At 41.4% G+C, this 22246-nt stretch overlaps 1 protein-coding gene across 16 annotated transcripts in view; it reads left to right on the top strand.

Moving 5' to 3' along the window:
* ptprt (protein tyrosine phosphatase receptor type T) overlaps positions 1–22246 on the top strand; it is a 366858-nt gene that overhangs the window by 252352 nt on the left and 92260 nt on the right. For 9 of the 16 annotated variants that reach the window (XM_020619049.1, XM_020619048.1, XM_020619050.1 and 6 more), the window contains 2 exons: positions 11084–11219; positions 20087–20119. In XM_020619049.1, coding sequence (XP_020474705.1) covers positions 11084–11219; positions 20087–20119 — 169 coding nt within the window. The remainder of the gene's footprint in view (positions 1–11083; positions 11220–20086; positions 20120–22246) is intronic. The other 7 variants (XM_020619041.1, XM_020619040.1, XM_020619052.1 and 4 more) reach the window with 1 other exon arrangement.

The following is a 22246-nucleotide window of genomic DNA, read 5'->3' as shown; positions in this document are numbered from 1 at the left end:
GGTTGATTAATAGTGTGCGAGGTTTGGGGAAGATGTGTTGTGCTGGTTGTGCATCAGAATGGTCTTGTTTGTCACCTTTTTATTTTCAAGCTTGTTTTTAATAAACTCAAGGCCTTACCTTCTTGCCAGCCTTCCCTGTTTGTGTGGCTGTCAGCTCACAGCAGCTGTGTGCTAACATGCAGTTCGCTCTGGCCTTTGGCTGTGTTTCCTTGTCAGAAACAAATTCTCCTCAAAAAGGAATAAGACTATTCAAACTCAGTGTGTATCCTGGTAATTGATTTGGTCATCTACAACATGTTGCAATGCATCGTGGGATTGCTTTTTGAAAATGGGAACAGCAGGGATATAGAAGGTGTCATGTAGCTGTCAGCAGATCTGGATGATACATTCAGTATAATACAAACACTCACTACAAACCATAGATTAATACGTTTACTGTAAGTGGTACTTTTAGTGTTTTCTATTCAACCAGTGATCACAGGAAAATAAATGAAGCTCAAATCTTAACAGTGTCATGTGTCAAATTCTCACTTAAGTGTTAATAATGAAGGAGTCAGAAGGAAGCAATCATTTGTTTTTGGTGGCATGGCTCGAGTTTTTCACTATTTCTTTAGGAGAGATCAGTAGAGAGTGCAAAAGAACACTTATTGAAGTTGACCACAGAAGAAGACTTTGGCAATTAGACCCTGTTGAGGAGTGCCACTTCGAAACAGGTAGACTGGTGCAGACAGAAGGTGGAAAGAATTCCCTGGGTGTGTAGATGCTGCTGGTGGTGGTGCAGTAAGATGGAACTTGATCAGCCTGGATCACCCTGCAGGATGAGGTGGAGATGGGTAGAGGTCGGCTGTGTAGCCCTAGGTGAGGACAGTCACTGACCAGAAGCAGTGAAGGCATAATGAGTGAAAAGGGATTTGACAGTGTGCGAAAAAGGAAGCAATGAAGAAAGTAAATGGAAAAACAGAACTGAAGCAGGAAGAGGAGCGTGAGAGCGGAGCGAAATTATTTAATGAACTTTGCCTAAGCTTCATTTTATAAAAGTAGCGTATTATGTTATATCTGAATATATCTGGCAATGAAATACACAATATAAACACACAGATTCTTTTAGTGTAACTCTCCCTCCTCTTCCTCCCAACTCCCAAAACATTCTACTGAGACCAGATGATGAACCGTTTAGGTCTGTTTAATTCTTAAAAGCTGTAAAGTGCTTACGTAGTAAACCATGTCCTGCTGACCTTAACATTAACGTGAACATTGGGTATCCATGGCTCTTTATTGTTTACTAGCTTATGGATACTAAAGACGAGTTAATCCGTCATCATCTGACCACACCCACACTGTACACATTCACAGGTGGCACCCAGGGACACACACTGATACACTGGTGCATGGCTGTATTTGCACACACGTGCACAGTTACAAAGACAATCAGAAACGCAGTCAAAGGCACACACACATACGCACAGAGTGCTGCTGCAGCATACTTCAGATTAGTAATCCTGCTAAACGCGCTCAGCCATACTAACGCTAATCCACAGAGGGTGCACCCCGCAGCTGCTGACAAACAATACCTAAGCTAAACCTCCACATCAACCCTGATCTAAGACACCCACGCATGAATACACACCAGCAAGCCACACTCTCAGTACACAACCTGAATAACACAAACTCATTTTAAAGATATGTACATATGCTTTAGTTTAGTTTCAAAGGTCGGAAAAAACACAGTGCTCTCCGTTCATTTCTATGGGGGAATGTATTCACTGTAGCCGGCACCAGCACAAGCACTGCCGGGGCCTCTGGTAAAACAACACAGACCATTGTGGCAAAAACTTGGACCTGCTTCAACCTTTGCCACACCAGACGGTGATTTCATCTGGCAAAGGCGTTGTATTGACCAATCACATACAGGGGATGGTCGTAGTGTGGATGCCCACTGGAACAAGATTCTTTTGTTTATCTTGTTAGCGTGAGCATTCACTGCTATTCACTGTGGAATTTGGGCCACAGTTAACGCACCGTAATGACAGGCGTTTTTGTTAGTTAGGGCACTGGATGTTAAACAGTGTTTTTTAGCTATCAATGCCGACACACTGCTGGTAGAGTAAGCTACGTTAGCAGCATGGCTAACCAAAACACACCAGAAACTCGCCGGCTGGAAATGTCAACTCATCACAACATGGCTGAAACATACTCGCCCACAACACTCCCCCTCCACAGCAGGGAGTCACCTTTTCCCACACTCAGTTTGAACACCTGCTCACACATACTATATATTTAAATGGCTTTGCACAGTCACAAACACAAATACTGGAGCAAATCCTGGATGTATACTTTATCAGTTTTGTTGTCATTCAAAAGCAGGAAACAGTACATGTATGATCACAGCGAGGAAGTCACAGTCAGTGCATTCACACTCACATATGACAAACAGACCAGACACATACAAGCAACAAAAAAGAAAATAATATATTGTACACTCACACACACACAAGTTGCACCCACACTCAAGCAGTGATCTGTACCTGCAACGTGTACGCACACACAGTGAGAGAGAAAGGCAGCATTTAATATGTCATGCAGGGCTGCTGCAGTGCGTTGGTAGCTAAGAGAATCAATCTTCTCTCCATTTGGATGAGATTATGTTTTTAATATCTCTGGTTTTACCCATAATTCCTCTCTGATAATTTTATCATGCCCTGAAAGTAGGGGAAACTAAACAGGGGGGAAAGTGCAGAGAAATGTATAAATAAAAAGGATATTAAGGAAGTGCACACACATTTGTGTGCACTCAGGAGCACAGGACATCCCTGGGAATTAAAGCCTTTCTGGAAGCAGTCAGTTTGATCATCAGTCTACCGTTGTCACGGTTATAGGAGCAAACACTTAAGAAGTCTCCTGTATTGCATTTATCTAGCTTCTGTTCTGCATTAACACCGAAGGCCACTCAGATGTGACACAGCTGGAACTATTTTTTTAAAAGGGTGTGTGCTGGATTTTTTTTTGGGGGGGGGGTTACTGAACACAGAGTGACATAACAGCACTAATTATCAAGGCTTTGATTTTACTGTATTAAAAATGTGTGTACTAGCTATTAAGAAAACTGGAAAGTAAGATTCAGATGTTCAGAACAAGTGATGTTTTTATAACAATTTCATTTCAGTATTGAATTTAAACTTTTGTAGTAGCCTTGAGCAAGAAAAATAGCGTGAAGCAGAGAGATTGTCAGGCGGTGCAGCTGCTTTTTAGTATTTTCAGTTGGCTACACAGTTATGTGAGACACCACAAGTGGATTTTCTCTTGGTTGTTCGACTAATAACGGTGCTTATAACAGTGTGAAGATCAATCACATCCAATATGTCACTGTGGGTGGTCATCAGTGGTGGACAAGCCTTTCCTGCGTCATGGTGCTGTGCAGCCAGGTCTCTGTAGAGAAAGATCGCTCGGACACTGTAACAGAAATCAGGAGCGACAGACATAGTATTTTTCCCACCTCTGACAGCATGCCACGGGTTTGTGGCTGGAGGTCCTGGAGATTAGATACCATGTCCTGGATGGTGGGGACTTTGTGCCTGTAAGGGACAGGTATCTACCCCGCATGGCCAACCCCAGGCTTAGTCGCTCTTGTATGAAATATGTCAGATCCTGGCAGCACTTTACATTGACCCTTTTCCCTTGAGGACATCAACATTCCATTCATTTAATGTGAGCTGAGTGGACTGCAATAATGTAATAATAATAATATAAAGCCATATTAACGACAGCTAAGCATCATTTCTCCTATGCTTTACCTTGAGAGCTCAGCTCTAAAGTCTCTGTGGAGCCAAACTTGCTATTCTGTGCTGCTGTCAACACTCAAAACTTTCTGTGGATATAATAATCTCTATATTTTTCCGACTATAGTTAAATATGTATTGTATTGCAGTGCGGTGTCACTTCCCACTATATTTACAAGCTAGTGTTGCATATCAGTGCGTTTATATTCTGTGTAGAACTTTTGTTGTTCATGCCTGCAGTATTCCCTTGGTACTGTAGGACAGCCTATTACTGTGAAGGCCAAGTGGTTGTGAATTGTGGCTTCCACAGAGACAGACAGAGCAGTTATACCTCTCCGATCGATACTTCATGTCTTTCTCCTGGGAAGATTATACACTAAAAACAGAGAATATAAGACTCTTCTGACCATTACCATGCAGCCTCTCCCTACTCCGTCCTCTCTTAAGCTCTTCTTCCACAGATGGTTGATGTTGTGTAGATTTTTGAGCAGCTTGACTCATATAAGCATATAAGTAAATACGATGATCTTGTGGCAGGTACTGAAAATGGACATTTAAGAAATTAGTAAAAAGCAATTCATCTTACACTATTTTTAATAAAGACAGTATTTAACTCTTTTTAAACTTAATTCTCTTATTCGTATTTGGTTACTAATGGCAAAATTGCCCACTATAAAGCAATCAGAACAAGTGTTAATGAAGACATCAGACCTGCCAACCTTAAAGAAAGTCTTTGCTTATCAAGAATGGGGTGCAGTGCTGGATATAGCTATTTTTGTTATAGTGTTAATTTTATTACCTTTAAATCAAAATACTAGGCAGTACATAAACATTACTCGTTAAATCTACATTATTTAATCAGTTATTAACCTGCAGATCCCTGATTACTCAGTGCTGCAGACTGCAGAAAGTACAGAGGGGAAGTTTAGAGATGTGGAGGCATGGCCATCTCTCCCAGCAACTCTTAAGGAATTTCTATGGCACGTGCACTCACCTTTTCTGTCAGCAGGTGTGCCATGATGTCCATAAAGATGAGCTCGGCATAATTAATATTATGAATAGTGTGAAAAGATGTGTTTAACCACCTGTGACATATGAACAATTTGTCATCTTAGATGATTGGTGGACAAGCAAGTTAGCTTGCAAATGCATATGAGCATTATGCTAACATTAGCTTATCTCAATTTACAGTCTTAACTTCCCACATCCCCCCTTGTTCGCTTGCCTTTGCAAAGGAGCTGAAAGAATGTTCCTCGCTCTGTCTATGCAAATTCTCACTCATCCATGTCATAGTATGCTGAGAAGACTTAGAAGAAGGCATCTGGATGTAATTTTAGGTAGAAGACATTTCACCTCTCATCCAAGAGCCGGCCAACAATGTCCTCTAGCTACTGAGTCGTCGGAGTCGTTAGAGGACATTGTTGGCCATGAAAGGACCGAAACCCCACCCAGCAGGATAAATACCTGCCGCTCACCACCAGTCAGACAGAACTGTTGAAGCCTCTTGGATGAGAGGTGAAATGTTTTCTACCTATTAAATTACATCCAGATGCCTTCTTCTAAGTTTTCTCAGCATAGCATGCTCTGTGTTTTTCTCTGTGTAGGACGTAAATATGAAGTGAAATAACTGAAACTGGTTGAGTTTTTTTTTTTTTCACATGCTTTCACACCATGCGGTGTTGAATGTCTTGTAAGACCACAGGTAAATGGACTTGTATTTTGAGAATAAAATTACCAATCATGCTTTTCTACTTTACCTTACACAACCGTATGGTTGAAAACTGGACACTGAACTTCAGGTGCATTCAGGTTTTTGGGATTATTGTGAGATATTAGTGCAACTTCCTGATGAATCTTAACATTTGTGAAAAGATGAGGAGATTTATCTTGCCAAACACCGTGTATTGTTTCAGTCTGAGGCGCTTCTCTGTTCCAGCTTTCTTTTTTAGGTACCTGAAATGTGCCAAGAAAATAATACCCACACCACCTGCCAGCGCTGGAGGCGAGACAGTGAGATGGATACATAAATTGTACATACTTATGGGCCACCTGTTAGCTGACAGTGACAACACACTAATAAATAAGGCCAGAGAGTACTCCATATTGTGTTCGCACCAGTTGTCAATCAGTCCTATTCTGCTGTGCTGATACACTTTAAATGTACGCCCTTGTAATGGACACAGTCTCATGAGATCACCTCTGCGCTGCCCCGGTCAAAATGTCACAGATCAGCTGATTGATTGAGCAGCACCCAAGATGGCCAATCGCAGTGTTAAATGGAGCTGAACCCGCTGTCAGATGGGCTCCTCTGCTGTTACATCATGAACTCTTGAACCCGCTCAGTACGTGGGCCGGTGAAGTGTGAACAAATGGGGTCACTCTGTAATGTGTCAGGTGATACATATTGTGGCTCACTCAGGGGGAAATTGAGGTTTAATGCACCTGTGGGGTGGTTGCCAGGGCACAGACTACAGGGAGATGTTTGAACTCATCTCACGTATGAGCGCTCGAGGCTCTCATAACTGTAATGTGCTTGATTAGACACAGACAAGCTGAAATTCTATACACCTCTACTGAGTACAGGCCTGCAGGCTGTCAGACAGTGTCCTTATCCTCCAATAGAGTCAATGGCAGGACAAGCAGCAGGTTAAAACATCATGCATATCGTATCTGATTGTCTAAAACAAGGCTGGTTGAGTAAATATTTAGCACCTGGTTTACTAGTCCCTACAATCTCACCGTCTGGTATACGGCTCTTGTAGTAATTGTACAGCATATTGCAGGATAAATGCAGACGTTTTGAGTAAAGGATGACATTTTATAGGTTTTCTGTTGACAGCGTGTTCAAAATGTGTGGTAGCAATGTTTGCTGAAATGTACCACCAAAATGAGATTTACTGTCTTTGTCTTTCATTTACTACAGTATATAATGTAGTACGCAGTATATAGCGGAACTATTTTATTATGTAATTTTAAGCCATATTCATAAACTAATTACAGCCTAGTGTTATGGGGTCACACAACCCAGGTGCTCCCAAGAACAAACTTTACTAAGTAAAGCTCTGACATTCACCTTGAGGTAATTTTTCTTGATATTGATTTTGTCTTTTACCAGTGCATCTCATATAATAGCAGGATGGTCATAACTTACCTTGTGGCATCATTCTGTGCTAAAAATTATTTCTACTTTTAAGGATCAGGTAACACCGACAACTTAAGGCTAGTGTGTCTGTTAGTGTTGACAGACAGTTCTGAAAACACCGTTCTCCAACCTGAATGGGGTTAATGTTCTGAGACACATGGAAAACTGGCGTCCACATGTGTGAAACTAATCGCACTCCATGTATTCCAAACGTTCTGCATTCCTCACGTCCTCTTTTTCGCCACTGTCTCTGTTCCTGTGTGTGTGTGTGTAGCAGTCCACTTCTAAAAAACAAAAAGGACAATCAAAATTGGGATCAAGTTCTGCACTGGGTCACAGAGATCAGCACTAACAGACAGACTCTGTACACACACTGTACACCTCTGCTGTGTGCGTCTGAATCAAACTACTGCAGTGCACTAAACAGAAGCACTATTCTTGCATCACTGATTTCAACTGTACACGAGTTAATCGACATGGAGGATGACGTGACATCAGGCCTTCATATGTTTTTAGTTTACATTTAGCAACTCACTAGGCGTCTCTGAATGAGAACTCGCCACTGTGTTGAGAATTCAGTACCTAATACTTCACCCTTAAATTTCCTAATTTATGTCTCGTTTCCCTTGAAAACCTGCAGGGACAGAAGATGGCGATTTCTTCAGGATGGAGACTGATGTTTTTTTAATTTTTTCCAAAGGTGACACAGTTTCAGAAGAGGGATACTGTTTGCAGTCAGGTCACAAACTCTGTGTTGCCTTTGAGGAACATCTCGCTCGTACAGAGCGTGCCAAGGTTAGGCGCTAAAGCTGTTAGCTCAGTGGATTCCTCCGCCAACTTCTGTTGTTACTGCAGAGGGGGTGAAGATGAGAGAGACGGGGGATTAAACTGAACTCCCACATTATTCTATTAATCGACTGTCTTTGTTTATCAAGGTTGTAACAAGAAGCTGTTTGGTGCGTGTCTGTGAGAGAAGCGGTGCATTCATGTGCAGGAGCTCAAGGTCCTCCACTTGAATCTTTGTTCTTTCTTATTCCAGTTAAGTTTGTATGTTTTAATGTAACGTGTCTTCTACCACTCTCCTCCTTTTCTTTCTTTCAGTCTCACATCTTACCTAATCTTTCTTTCCTTCAAAACATTTCTGATTTCTTGATGTTTTTTTCTTTCTCTCAGCCATTTCTTATTTATTTTATCTCTGTTTAACCCTGCCCTCACTACCCTCTTTATTTCTTTGTGTTTCTAACTTGTTATGTGACCTGCACTGCTTTCATGCATCCTCCTACGAAGGGCAATGGTTTTATTAGTAGTTTAGTTAGTCTGCTTTTCTCTACACCCAACACGGCGGCGTCTTTGAGAGCTGACTGTGTAACTTGGACTAGAGCTCGTGTCTGAGAAACACAACACTCTTTTAGTAGGTGTCTCCTAAAATATTAACTAGCTTTAAAAGCGTGGGTCAAGTTGGCAGGTATTCAGTAGAGATGTAGTTGTAAAGAAAGCCGTATGTACAGTTCAGATTTTTTCCCATGAATTTATCTGATAATTGTTGCTTAAGTTAGATCTTTGTGTTGCATTCATTTCCTTGTTTTGTATAACATTCAATAAATAACTCTCTGGTTTGTAATGTCTCACTATGGGGGATCCTCTGTCTTCCTGTAAGGCCCGTGGGGCAGCCATAGCATGCCTGCAGCAAAGAGACTGCCCTGACTGCTGCTACAAGGGGTAACTTAAAAACTAAAATAAGAAAATAGGATTGGCGACCTGTCCAGGGTGTACCCCGCCTTCGCCCGATTGCCGGCTGGGATTGGCTCCAGCCCCCCCGTGACCCCGTTCAGGGACTAAGCGGTAGAAAATGAATGAATGAAAGAAAATAGGTAAAGCTAAGACATGGTCAGCTGACTTTCACAGCTGGAAAATCAAATGGTCCCTCCCTGATTTGTTACAGTAGCCCCTGTACATGTCAGTGTTTGACTTCTGGCTGTTTTTGATATCAGGTTCATGGGGTTATAGTTTTTACTCACTAAAGCCATTTTCACAGATGAACTCTGGACGATAGCTGTAGAATCAGGCCCGGGCTTTGTTGAGAGTTGCCCTTTCACATATCTAGCACACAAAAGGAGGTCATCCGTGTCAGACGGGTTCTCACGTGCTGGAAATACCCAGGGGCCGTGGCCTGGGTAGAGCGCGAGGGAGGCAAGACACGATGTCGTCACATAGCCAGTTTGTAGTTTGGTCCTAGACAACTGAGTGTCTTGCCATACCTTAAATTTATCTGACGATTCTCTTGCTGGCTCTTAATACCAGAAGTTCCGGAATCTCCTTGTGTCTCCAGTTAGATGTCAGTGTCTTCATTGTAAATGAACATTTCTCTTCACCATTGGATGTTTGTATTCTTGCGGTTTCGTGCTGGTCACATGATAGAACGCGGGAACATTCCAGTCTATACACTGCTCTATTTTCACACATACTCACTCCAGCTCACTCAGACATATTGTCGACTTTTATTTGGGGGCTGGCCGAGTAAAGTCCACTTAATGTCCTGGTCAGCTGACTTGGATGCTTGCGTTCTCGCATACAGCTCCCCCGGGTAATGTCTAGAGAATTTCAGGGTTCTAGTGCAGGTCTGAAAAGGGCTTACATGACAGCACTTTGACTCTAAAGCATACAGAGATGCACAAATACTTATTACAGCAGCACACCTAAAGCTTAGTAATAAGCTCTAAGTGAAGTAGCTTGAATGTTAGAATATACCTGAGTTACCTTTAGACATCTATGAGTTGGTAATAAATCATTTGGTTATGGATGTGGCTGTAAAAACTGGTTACATAGCACCACACTGCAGTGAATTTCCACTACTGTTGTGTAACTGAAAGAAAACATGCAAAGCAAATCAAAGTCAAATCTCAGTGAAAGGTTATATAAGGAAAACAAGATTCAGTGTTTAAAAGGTCAAAATCATCAGACCTGTTGTCGACATGAGGACGTCCCAGCAGCAAGCAGGAAGTACAGTCCATCCCCTCTCCACCTTCTTTCTCATTCCCTGACTGTACCTTCTGCCATTCAGTCTATTGACATGAAACCAGGCAGTGATAGCACGTCGCTGCATGGATATGTATCGTCCCCATGTAAAATCCACACTACACACCAGCCTGGTGTTCATCTTCCCATCTACACTGTTTGTTTATTTGTTTGCTAGCTTATTTAATAACCATGAAAGAGTGATGGGGGGGCAGCCCCGCATGTCTGTGTTCGACTGCTACGTCTGTGCATTCTCGGGCAAGTTTTGATACTTGTTCAGCAGTTATCAAAAATCTTGTAGCGCTGAAATTAGTGGCACTCTTCTTCATCGTCCTTCCTCTTCTTATTTTTTATCAGTTTGTCTCTCTGTGTTAATTGTTTGTTTCATTAGAAAGAGAAAACATGTTTTATGTTCACAATGTTGTGTAACTTTGTGTGCACAAAACTGGTTTTCAGGAATTTAAAAAGCGTAAACTTTTATTTTGCTACAAAATAGTTTTTTCTTTTTGATGTATGTTTATATCATGTTCCCACATGGTCCCCACATGGTCCCCGCATGGCTGTGTTTGTACATGTTCATCTCTCCGGCTTTAGGCTGCTCATGGAGCTGCCAAGCTATTTGGCATTGACACCTCCAAAAGTTTAACCCATTTTGTTTCAAAATGGAATAGATAGATTTTACCAAAGTCTAGAAGTTTCTGGTTTAAAAGAGTTCTCATAGTTTTTGAAGACACTGAAGGCTAAATTTGGAAGTAATATTAATAATCTTAAAATTTCATTTTGAATAAAACTCGTATCCGTTGTGTGTCAGCATGCTGCATGATGTTTGAGTTTGTTTTTGGCTCTTTGCATATGGATGAAGTGCTTAGAGTATCTTCACCTTGGGATCAAGTGTGTCCAGTGTGTCTTTGTTTGTGATTAACGTGTATGTTTGTTATGTCCTCTGTGTTTGCATACAGTATATATGGGTGTTGTGTTGAATGCATGAGTGCCTGAATGAATTTGTGTGTTTGGTTGTGTACAGGCATGTGTGTGGTCTTTGTCAGTGTAACTTTATGTGCCTGGCTATTTGGACGTGGTGCCTACCAATGTGAAAATGTGCATACCTGTGTGTATGTGTGTCTGTGTGCATATGTGTGTGTGGGTGTAGGTGCATCCACCCAGGACTCAGATGCCATGGAGCCAGAGAAGCAGGTGGACAGCACGGTGAAAATGGCCGGAGTGATTGCGGGGATCCTCATGTTCATCATCATCCTCCTCGGCGTCGTCCTCACCTTCAAACGCAGGTAGGTCGTAAACCTGAGATGAGGACACAGAAGCAGCTTAAAGGTGCTAGGTGTAGTATTCTGACAACAGTAAATCATAAGCACACCTGTTCTGTATCCTCACTGCAGTTCCCCGAACCCATAGACAACACAGTTTGGCCATGGGGCCAAATCTGGATTTGGAGTCTAGATGCTTTATAGCACAGAACAAGTTTTGTTCTTTCACGGGAAAGAACATCGTTTCTGCTGATACCAGACGGTGGATGCAGCCAGCAAGTGATAACAACTAGTAACTTAACTAGTTGTTAAATAGCAGTGAGATATAGGCTACCAATCATCTTTATGACCTTTGTGTCATTTTGTAACAGTAAGTGTTTGGAATACACCACTTAGCATCTTTAAAGCATGTGACTGAGATAAACGTCATAATGTCAATTTAAACTGTCCTCATAGCTGATATGCAAGTGAATCTGTATGGACAGATAGAAATTCAAATTCAGGTAAAGTTAGATTCTCAAGTTTCCATTTATGGACCATGAACAAAGAACAGGTCTTGAGATGAAGGTTATTTCAGAGTTTAATACTGAAGATTTAATCAGGATTTTAAATGAACTTGAACTTTTTTTTTTTAGAAATTTGTGTTTATCAAATGCTGCAAGTTACAATTGTGAAGACCTTAAACTTTGTGTAGAAGGTCAGAATCGTCTATGACATCTGATGTTGATGTCAGTTCTCTCTAACCCCTGAAGACCAAATGAAACATAAAAGCCCGATGAATTGTACGGCCTTTTCAGTTAGCAGACAGCACAGCTTTGTGTGTCTTTGTTAACATGCACACTGCTTGCCACCATCACCTGCCTTTCTTTCATTTACTTTCTCAGATTGTCTATATTACTCCATCCATCCCCCATCTCTCCTCTTACCCACACACATACTGCACATATATTTTTGCTTTGCAAAGGCTCATTTTTATTAAATTTGTGTGTTATCTTATGGTTTGTCAGTTTCTCACCTCACATTCAAAACATATACAAAACTTTGCTTACAATACAAAAATGGCTTAAACTCTATAGCTGTTGTTGCTTTACCACATCCACTATACTGACAGCGAGAACTGGAGAAATAAAAACAATTAAACGGAAAGTCTTTATTGACATGGATGCAAATGTGTTCCACACACATTGTGGAGCTTTTGTGATGTTAGTAACTGAAGCATGCATCCTCAGAGTTTATTATAAGAAAACAGAACAAATAATGGTGTGGACTCTTTTTTGAAGGAATACAAAAGTATTGAGGGCAGTTTGATCCTCTAAAATTCAGTAATGTCATTATTTTTAAAGGAAATAATGCTGATGTTTGCTACTTGTTAGATGTTGTGAGTAGAGTGTAAAATGCTTCTTGTCTGAGTCTGTTTTAAAGTGTCACACAAGGCAGTTTTTAAAAGCAGAAATCGTGGTACAAGCTAAATTAGGAACTACAGTGTCAGAGTCAGGAATCAGCCGTCTATAAGCAGTTATCCCATCAGCATAGAGTGAAAAGTCAAGTTGTTCATTCTCATGTTTTTTTTTTACATCTATTATTAATACTGCAGCCTTAAGGTTCTCCTAGCGCAGCAGCCGCCTCGCTGTCAGACTGCAATTTTCATACCAACTTTTGAATGGAGCGATTACACTACGGTGACCCAACACATTGAGACAGAGGGTCTTGGTATAACCTGCTAAAGCATTTCTTTCACCAGGGATCAGTTGATGTAAACAGTACTCTGGTTAAAGCTGAATGGCTAAGCTGTTAACATAGCTGTCCCGTTCTTATTCTCGGTATTTGGGAGACATTTCCTTTCTTTAAATATGCCATTTATTTTCTTCCATGGGTTGCGGCACCCGGAAGTTGCCATGGTCAGAACATGCTGTAGCACACAACACCTTGAACAGTGGCATCATTAGACTTTGTATTTTGAACTTTTTTGTTTACTTCTTGGAGCCTTAAAAACAATCATTTTGTGGTAAGTTTAGAAAATTAAGATATAGTAAAACAAGGTAGAGGGGAAAAAAATGGCAAGTTACATTTTTACCAGTTGGCTGTATCCAGTATCCAGTTCTCATTGCATATCCATGCCCATATGTTACAAGGAAACAGGACATTGTTTTCAGACAAGGATGAAAGGGAAGGCTGTGTGTGCATCTAGGCTGTTGGGAACTGAGCACGTTTGCAGCTGCACAGAAGGATAAATACACTGATTCTCCAGCTTTTTGTAACACACGGAGGCACATACTGTATGTACATATGGCGATACGATGTGGGTATGAGTCATACAACATAGTATACACCCACACAGCTTTCATGCATATGAAACCATTGCTCTATACCCTATGTTAATATAAAACCAAATGCTAGCTGTGCAGTTACTGCAAAAGCTAACACAAACACATAAAGCACTCGGATCTAGTCATACACAACAAAGGAAACATTCTGTACAGTCAATGTACAGACAGTTATGCAGAGGGGGAAATGGGCAGATATATTATTGCTAATTTGAATACAACATTATAGACGTTTCAAGTGAGCGAAAAAGGCTGGGAAGTCAGAGAGACCAAAGGGTGAGTTGGCAGTGCTAATCAGAGCCAACTGATTAGCATGGGTTACCATGCTAACTGAGAGTATAGCAAACACCAAGAAGATAAAAACATATCAGAGCCAGTGGAAGAAGATGTGAGCTATAACAAGAAAAGAAGAGATTTCAGCATATAGGAGAGCAGGAAGGAAAAGAGGGTAAGGAGGGAATGACTGACGTGAAAATTATGGTAAAATGAAATCAAGGCAGGCCTGGTTAACCTAGGGGTCAAGTGGATATGCTAATCAGATGCTAACCAGGCTAACAGGGCATAATATACATAAAAAGGCCACTGAGAGGCAAACACCACCATAGTGGATGTAGAAAAGAGCAATGGTGCAGCAGGAGAGAAAGAACAGAAGAGAGCAGTTGAGATGCAGCTCACTTGTCTGGTCATCATCAGTCAGGGTTAAAGGTCCCAGAGATAATCAGGATAATCACCCTTATTTGGCCAAGTATGTTACACACAAGGAATTTGCTTCCAGTGCAGAACCGAGGCAGCCATCTGCAGCGCCAACTTAACTTTGGCATGTTGACTGCAGGCACCGAGATTCGAACCTCTGACCCTCTGGTTGGGAAATGACTTCGCTACCCACTGAACCATTGTTAGGGACCAACAATGTCTGGTCCACCTGGACTCTGGTCCAGTCAGCAGTCCACCTCCACCTGAAGGACAAAGGACATTCTTTTGAGGACAGTGAAGTCCAGATCCTCTCCAGAGAACATCGCTGGTTTCAGAGAGGAGTTAAGGAAGCTATTTTTGTCCAAATAAAACACCCCTCACTTAATAGGGGTGGTGGACTAAGAAACAACTTGTCATCCATCTACAATCCTGTTCTGAGATCTCTGCCCAAGCATTCCTACCAGGACAACAGGCGTCGGTCCACAGGTGAGGGTTCAAAGACAGGTAATGACGCTCATCATTCCTGGGCTATAACGATTCAGTTGTTAGGGGACATTGTTGGCCACCAGAGGACTGAAACACCACCGATGGGGATAAATATCACCGACTCAACGCCAGTCGGGCAGAACAGATGAAGCCTCTTGAATGAGAGGTGGAATGTCTTCAACCTAGAACCAAGTCCAGTTGATTTTTTTTTTTCTATGTTTTTTCAGCTTACTCTGACCTGGATGACTGAAAATCTGCACGGACATACAGTAATTCTACAAGACAGAGAAGAAAGACCAGTAGCTCGGCACAGTGGGAGATTTACCATTATCCTGGGTCCATTTATACTTAACTCCACTCTTTTTAGCTGAGTCGTGGAAAGGCGTTTTCTAAATTGAAAGTCTTTTACATGCCATAAATTACTCTGTGACTAAACTTTGTTGCACAGTGAGCATGTACAACTGTCCAATTAATCTTTCAAGTTGCCATTACACATGATGGACTTTATTTTTTGAGGAGAGCCAACAAGTTGCCATTACACATGATGGACTTTTAGACATCTATGTGACGTTTGCTGATAATGTAATGTAACAGTGAATAACGCTGGACATGGCTGAAGTCTTAAAGGGGATTTGACGTTGCCGCAGTCAGGTGGCCCCCAGGGCTCGAACAACCAAAGCAGGAAGATACACGTTTCATAAAAAGGTTGAGAAGAGAATGGATGAATAATGTTCATGAAGTTCCCTAAACACTGATGCCAGAGAAGCGGACCACAACTAAGTACCTGTGAAAATGTAACGACTCTGGAACTGCAGAATGATGTACAATATGATATTTAAGCTTTTTCACTCATATACTTTCATGCAAATTCTAAAATTCTGACCCTGCTACAAGCTTATGTGATTTGGATTTATCAAGCTCTTTTCATGTCCAGGTAAACCTCAAAACGAGAGGCTCAACTCTGATTGGCCTACCTGGTTCAGTAACTTTAATAAAAACAACCTACTCAAAGAACACACAAATAAAGAAAGGTAGGCAAACAAGCAAATCAAGAGAAGTTAGACAAGTGGTTATTTGAGGCAGATAAAATGCACTTCTTCCACTGCTTGATAAATGTGCCTTCTCACATTAGCTGCTGTATTCTTGCCTTAAAGAATGTGCTGAACTGTCTGAATCATTAATTCCAGACATCAGCAGGCCAGATTGTTTGGATTCTAAAGGTCCTGACGTGTGAGGCTGGGTCAGTCGGTCTGTACTGACGCTATACGTATGTTTTTATGCTTATTTATACCATGCATGTGTCTTTATAGCTTATTGAACTTATTAATTATGAACTCATTTGAGCTGCTGGAAGGGAGAGAAAGACTTACATAAACTTGTTTAGGGCTTTTTCAACAAAACAGTTGTATGACGTTTGTAGCTCCAGGAACTAAAGAAGGAACTTGCTCAGTTTCTCTCTGTTGCACATTACAAGAAATTCTTATGCAGTGTCCTTGCATTGATACTAGTATGTTTTACCAGCCTCTAGGGTTGTATTTGACCAGTCAGTGATATTCAACACAGCAAACTCCAGACTCCTGTGACAGGAGCTCCTGGGTCGGTGCAAATTAATACTGTTTAAGAAAGCACTGTTACAGAACCGAGTACAATACAATAGCAAACAAACAAAATTTAGACTGAATAAAATAATGATTTGAAGGAAAGAGACAGAAAAGTAGGATGGGGATCACTGCAGTTCAAGAAGTCTTTTTGTCCTTTAGTTAAACAATGGGTTTTTAGTGGTTTGGTACCAAACTCAGAAACAAGTCACTGACTTTGACTGTGAACTGGATTGGCACACTGTAAAAACAAAGTGAACTGATTGGTGAGTTATAAGTTGATGTCACAGTTAGGCTGAACAGGAAATGGAGTCTGAAGCACCACAAACTATTGACGCTGCTAGACCAAGGATTAGTCCCCCTGGGTCAGTATCCAACTGACACTTGCATTCATTTGAAGAGGGAGTTCCCCTAATGGTTCGTCAGTAAAGTAAAGTCAGTCCCTGTCTAAGATGTGACTGGTGACACACACATACAGTACACGTTAGAGTAAATGTGCACATGAAAATTCATCCAATATTTAAATACAACTACACATAAATACACACATGGATGAAAATCTGTAGCACAGGACATGTTCTTTTAATGGCGACCAGTTTGTTAGTGTTTAATGGAATGGCTTGTACGTGCCTTGGTATTACTTACATTTTACATTACGGGGACCGAAGCCCTGGTCCCCACAAGGAAATCATTGAATTTTAGGGTGGCAGCATAGCTTAAGGTTAGGGTGAGGTCAGGGTGAAGGTTAGACAAGTAGTGGTTCTGGTTAAGGTTAGAGTAAATGTCCTGGAAATGAATATATGTCTATGTAGGGACCCCATAAGTGACAAAAACAAGGATGTGTGTGTGTGGGCGAGAGAATGTGGACTGTCTGTGCATGTGTATGTGTGTGCTGAGGGTCTGATACCGCTTCTGAGGCATTTGAAGCCGATGGCCACATACTGTTACCCACATGGGAGGAGACTGTGTGGAAAGGAGAACTCCAGATGGGTCTGTGGACAGAGATATTAACACAGACTTGCTGCTCTCGGCCAAACGCAATATTTCCGTCTCATCTCAGACTCTTTAATGTCCTCGATAGCACCACTTACTTTAAAGTTCCTAATGGTTGAGTCTAATTTGAATTTCTGAATGGTTATACATGAATACTCTCTGCTGTTTTACCCAGCATGATCACAACCTAAATATTTGCCTCTAAATCTGAGTCTGCTAAGGAGAGAAGGCCACATCAGCGTAAGAGGAAGTAAGAAGGGCGTAAGACGTCATAGTGGATAAATGTCCCCTTAAATTCATAACAGAATAAAGACAAAAGAGCAGTTTAATCAATGTGCTCAAGTGAGTGAATGTCAGTGTCTGAGATCTAGAAGCATTTATTAGCAGAACTGTGCCTTAGTGTGCATAGTCATGTTTTCATTCATGTGTAATCGCTAGAAAACAAGAATTGTTGCATTTTTCTATAGCTTAGAATGAGCGTTTTATCTCTACATAGGAGCAGGCCTCCCATCATAGAGGCCACCATGTTGAACTGGCATATTTTCTTTACAGTAGCCCAGAAAGGTCAAACCACACACTGGCTTTAGAGCATGAATTTCACCTTTTCCCGTTCAACTAGCAGCTTGAATTGGGAGATGCTTGAAAGACAAAGAAGTAGCATTAGAAACAAGAGGAAGCATTATCATGAGTTTAAGAACTATAATTTGAAGAAATGGATTATAGTTAAACTTTAATGTAGGAAAAAAATGCGTGTGCACGTGTGTTGTTGTGCATCTATGTGTTAGCCCTGCGATGGATTGGCGACCTGTCCAGGGTGTACCCCGCCTTCACCTGATTGGCAGCCGGGATTGGCTCCAGCCCCCCCGTAACCCCGTTCAGGGACTAAGCGGTAGAAAATGAATGAATGAAAAGAAGACAGTGTGAATCCATGTTGTCAAAGGAGCAAAGATGTAGACAAGATGTAGGTGTGGCCTTTCCCTGATGGAAATCTTTGATGAGGGGCAAATGTTCCCAGAATGATGCCAAAACTGCCTGTTTTCTGCTGGACAGGTAGTTTAGCCTACCAAGTAAAGTTAGCCTAAATTAAGTTTTTGCTCGATAGCTTTCCTCTAGAACATAGCCAGTGCTGAGTGAGCCACTGTGGTCAAGTGAGTTGCTGTTAGCTTTTGTTTTGTCAAGTGAGCTGCACTTGTTTGCACTTGCAAACACTTACATAAACTTACATTTACGGTGATTGCTGTGAAACGTCTCACAATGTGCGAGAGCTTTGCTGAACACTGCAATCTGCAACCTCGCCACTAGATGTCACTACATCTCACACACTGCACCTTTAACAGAATTACACTAGGGACAGCGTTTGTTATATTGTTATAGTAGAGGAGAGAAGAGAACATGTACAATACTGTGATTATACCAGGCAGTGCTCAGTGAGTAGTCATTAGTCACTAGCGGTTTCCTAACTACGACACATGGTTGTAATAACCTGCCGGTACAAACGACATGTGAGCTCATTGTTTACAGGAACACAACCTCCACCTTATCAACAGCAATTGTAACAATAATAAGAAGCCTTTCACATATTTTTTCACAGTTTTATTTATTTATGTAACCTATATGTTACCAGGGGAAAATAACCCATTGAGGTTTGAAACCTCTTTTAAAAGGGGCCCTGGCCAACACAGTGGCATAAAAACAAACAAAGGCAAGAACATTGTACAGAAAATCCACCATGACAAAATAAAAACAGTCATTAAAACTAATTAAAAAGCAGACAAAAATAACAGCAGGAGCAGGCAGAAACATCCTGTCGCTTCCCCCTGTATTAAATCCCTTCTAAGTAAATAAAGACTTTGTTCCCATTGTTCTGGAAGAAAAATGAAGAGAAGGGAGTGTTGCTGTTCTAAGTTTGTGCATAAGCAGAAATGTTCAGTGTCACTTAACTAAACTGAAAACTGATAGATGATACAGTAGAATTTCACATCATCGGTCACGGCAGAATCTCTTAAGATTCAAAGAAACAGGAGTAAAATGGATGTTCTCTGCAAATGGTGACTTGGTGTCTAGTCGAGGCGTCTGAATGTTTCCTCTTGTTTTTATTGTGATGGGGCCCTATTTGAGAAATTCTTCAGGCTACGTGATGAAATTCTGGGTTCATCAAGTAGCCCGTGTTTGAAACTTGCCACCTTGATTCTACACTAATAACGGTTCTCATGCTGAAAACCCACTGAAGTTGCACACCCTGGTGCACTGCAGTGAGTTATGCTGCAAGAAAAAATCTGCTGTACTTTTCAAGCCCCATGGGCCTGGTCTGATCTTTTCATAGCTGTCTGAACTGATAAATTAAATCTGTCTTCCATCTCTTTAGCCTATCACAGCTCATTCATGTTCACTGTTCTTCAGATGTAGACCCGAGTTTGTGTGTGCGCACATTTATGTTCAAGCAAAAAGGGATTGTGAAACTCCCAACTGTTTCAGCAGTAAGTTCATTGTCGGTATCAGACAGCCATGACACTGGGTCTGTGCCAGAAAATAATAAAGTGAGGTTCTCTCTTGCTGGCATGAATTCAGCCTGAAAATAAAATGCTGTAGTAATTTTACCAGTTTACAGAAAACACCTGGAATGGAGTGTCTGAAAAGAGGTATGCTGCAGATGAAACAAATGTTTCAGGTTTCTCACCACAGCCTCTCTGACTCGAGTCTCATGCCCTTTTATGTCTCTCTCTATCTTCCTGTTTCCTGTCTTTGGCTCCACCCCTCCCCGTCCCGTCCTGTACCGGCCTTGCCCTTGCTCCGATAGAGAGATTCACACATGGAGAACTCTGAGCGTGGGGTATTGTATGTTTACTTCTAGACATCAACGCATCTACCCCGTTCCTCACCAACTGTCACCTCGCCTTTTTTGGCTTTCAGTAATTTTCCATATGCATATTGTGACCTAGGCTACACCTGGAAAATGGATGTGGTGTTTCCAGTATTAATTTCCAGATTAAAACATTAATATCATTTAACAGCCCTAATTTGTTTCTGCTATATTTCACTTTGAAGAACAAATACCTACTTTTGGAACAGAACTCAGCTGTATCTCGGGGCAGCATGCATCCCGCCTTACATTGTGCACATACAGTACACGTAACTGCTGTCATAGCAAATTTCAAAATCATTGAAAAGAGCTACAGAATGTAAGCAACACTCAAAGGTGTTTGTGGAGCAGCACATCCTTTTTCCGCAAAAGTGCAAAACATGAAATACCTAACATTTTGAATCTGTGTGGCACACGTGTTATTTCCAACTTGGCTGTTTTAGACCGAGAAACCACTTGACGTTTAGCCTCCAGCCAGATTTGTGTCACTAAGCAGCTGAAATTTAGGTTTTTCTGTTCAGCTGAGAATTCAGTAAAAGCCATTATCGAGATCCTCATGCACTTGTCTTGCCTCTTGCATCATCTGTGCGTTTATGTCACTATTGCACATCATCTGTGCTCACGCTTTGTTTTTAGTAAAAAGTGCACATTTCAAGCAGATGTCATGAATCCATCGTTTCTGAGGATTTTCACTGTATCAGAACTGACTTCTCATTGTCTTTCTATGGTGAGAGATGGTTGGATTGTCTGTCCAAACCATTTGCTTTTGATATATTGTCAGTAACTATGTTAATTACAAACATTTCTACACCTGCAGTCAGTTTCCCATTTACAAAGTGGAAACACAGACATTCAGACAAAGTAATGATAACACAGTGTTCCATACTCTGCTGCTTTCTACAGTGGGAGGAGGTTGGCATAGTTGATTACATCTCATCATAAAGCAGAGATTTTCAGAATTGATCCAGCCACCCGCCCCCGTATTAGAAGGGTGAAATAATCAGTGCAACTTTGGAAGTTATAAATGAAGTTTTGTTTTGACAGGGAAAACAGAGGTGGGTGATTAAGTGGGAGATATGTGGTAATATCTCACTGAAAGATATGTGGCACTTCACAAATCCCTCCGCCCACACTGTTCTGGGCTCAAAGACAATCGACTCTGTGCCTGTCATGGCAGCTGTGGCTTTGGAGTCGTTTTGTCTAATAAAACCTCGTTTAAAGATACATACACCTCTGTGCTCTGTGATTTATAATTCAGACATGAGTTTTGCAACACCACAGAAAAATCCTGCTTGAGATTTTAATATGTTTTTGTTCACTGAAATATTTACCATTTATTTATTTATTTATCCTACAATAACACGATCTCACAGCAGGAGGGTGGACAAGTCGTAGTGATGTGAATTTCAGATGAAAGTTTGAAGGCGATAGTGACAGAAAACGTCCTACAAAGGGGAATGTGCAGCATTTCCTCTTCCCAAAAGAAGTGAAGGTGAAGACAGCTAGTACTTACAAACCTTCACCGCAGCATCTAGACACGATTGATACACAGTTTTTGATGCTCACAATTTTCTTGCAAAATAAAGTTAGTGGGATGGAAATGGTAAAATTGTCGCTGATCACAAAAGAGACACCGTTTTTGGGTGATTTGTGTTCATCATTCTTCCTCAAGTGGAAAGGAAGTTGGAAATGTACCGTTGTATCAGTTAAATCCATGTGAAATTGTGGGAATGCCTTGGCCTAAAGTTGTGGAATGATCTTAAACTACCCTCTGCTCCACTCAACCCAGTCTAACAGGTCAAGAAATAAATAACGAGCCTCCAGTGGGAGACGGACTGTTTCAGACTGCACCCTCAGGGGATCAGTCGGTGACAAGAGAATTGAGGCGATTAGTAAGTGATGTCGGTCTGGCTGGATCCACTGCGCACGGCAAGCTGCAGTATTACAAGGCCAAATGGTCTGAAGTGCGTTTGTGTGTGTCCGTGTGTGTGCTTGCAGAGGACTTTCAGTCTCTGAAATGGGGGAGATAGTGCACATGAGCAGATACACATGCTGTGGAGCAGTGAGTGCCTCTGTGCTGACAGATGCTGAACTTAT

Source organism: Monopterus albus, unplaced genomic scaffold, assembly GCF_001952655.1.
Source record: "Monopterus albus unplaced genomic scaffold, M_albus_1.0 scaffold213.1, whole genome shotgun sequence".
Lineage (NCBI taxonomy): Eukaryota > Metazoa > Chordata > Actinopteri > Synbranchiformes > Synbranchidae > Monopterus > Monopterus albus.
Note: the sequence above shows the minus strand (reverse complement) of the source record. Positions and strands in the feature narration are given on the sequence as shown.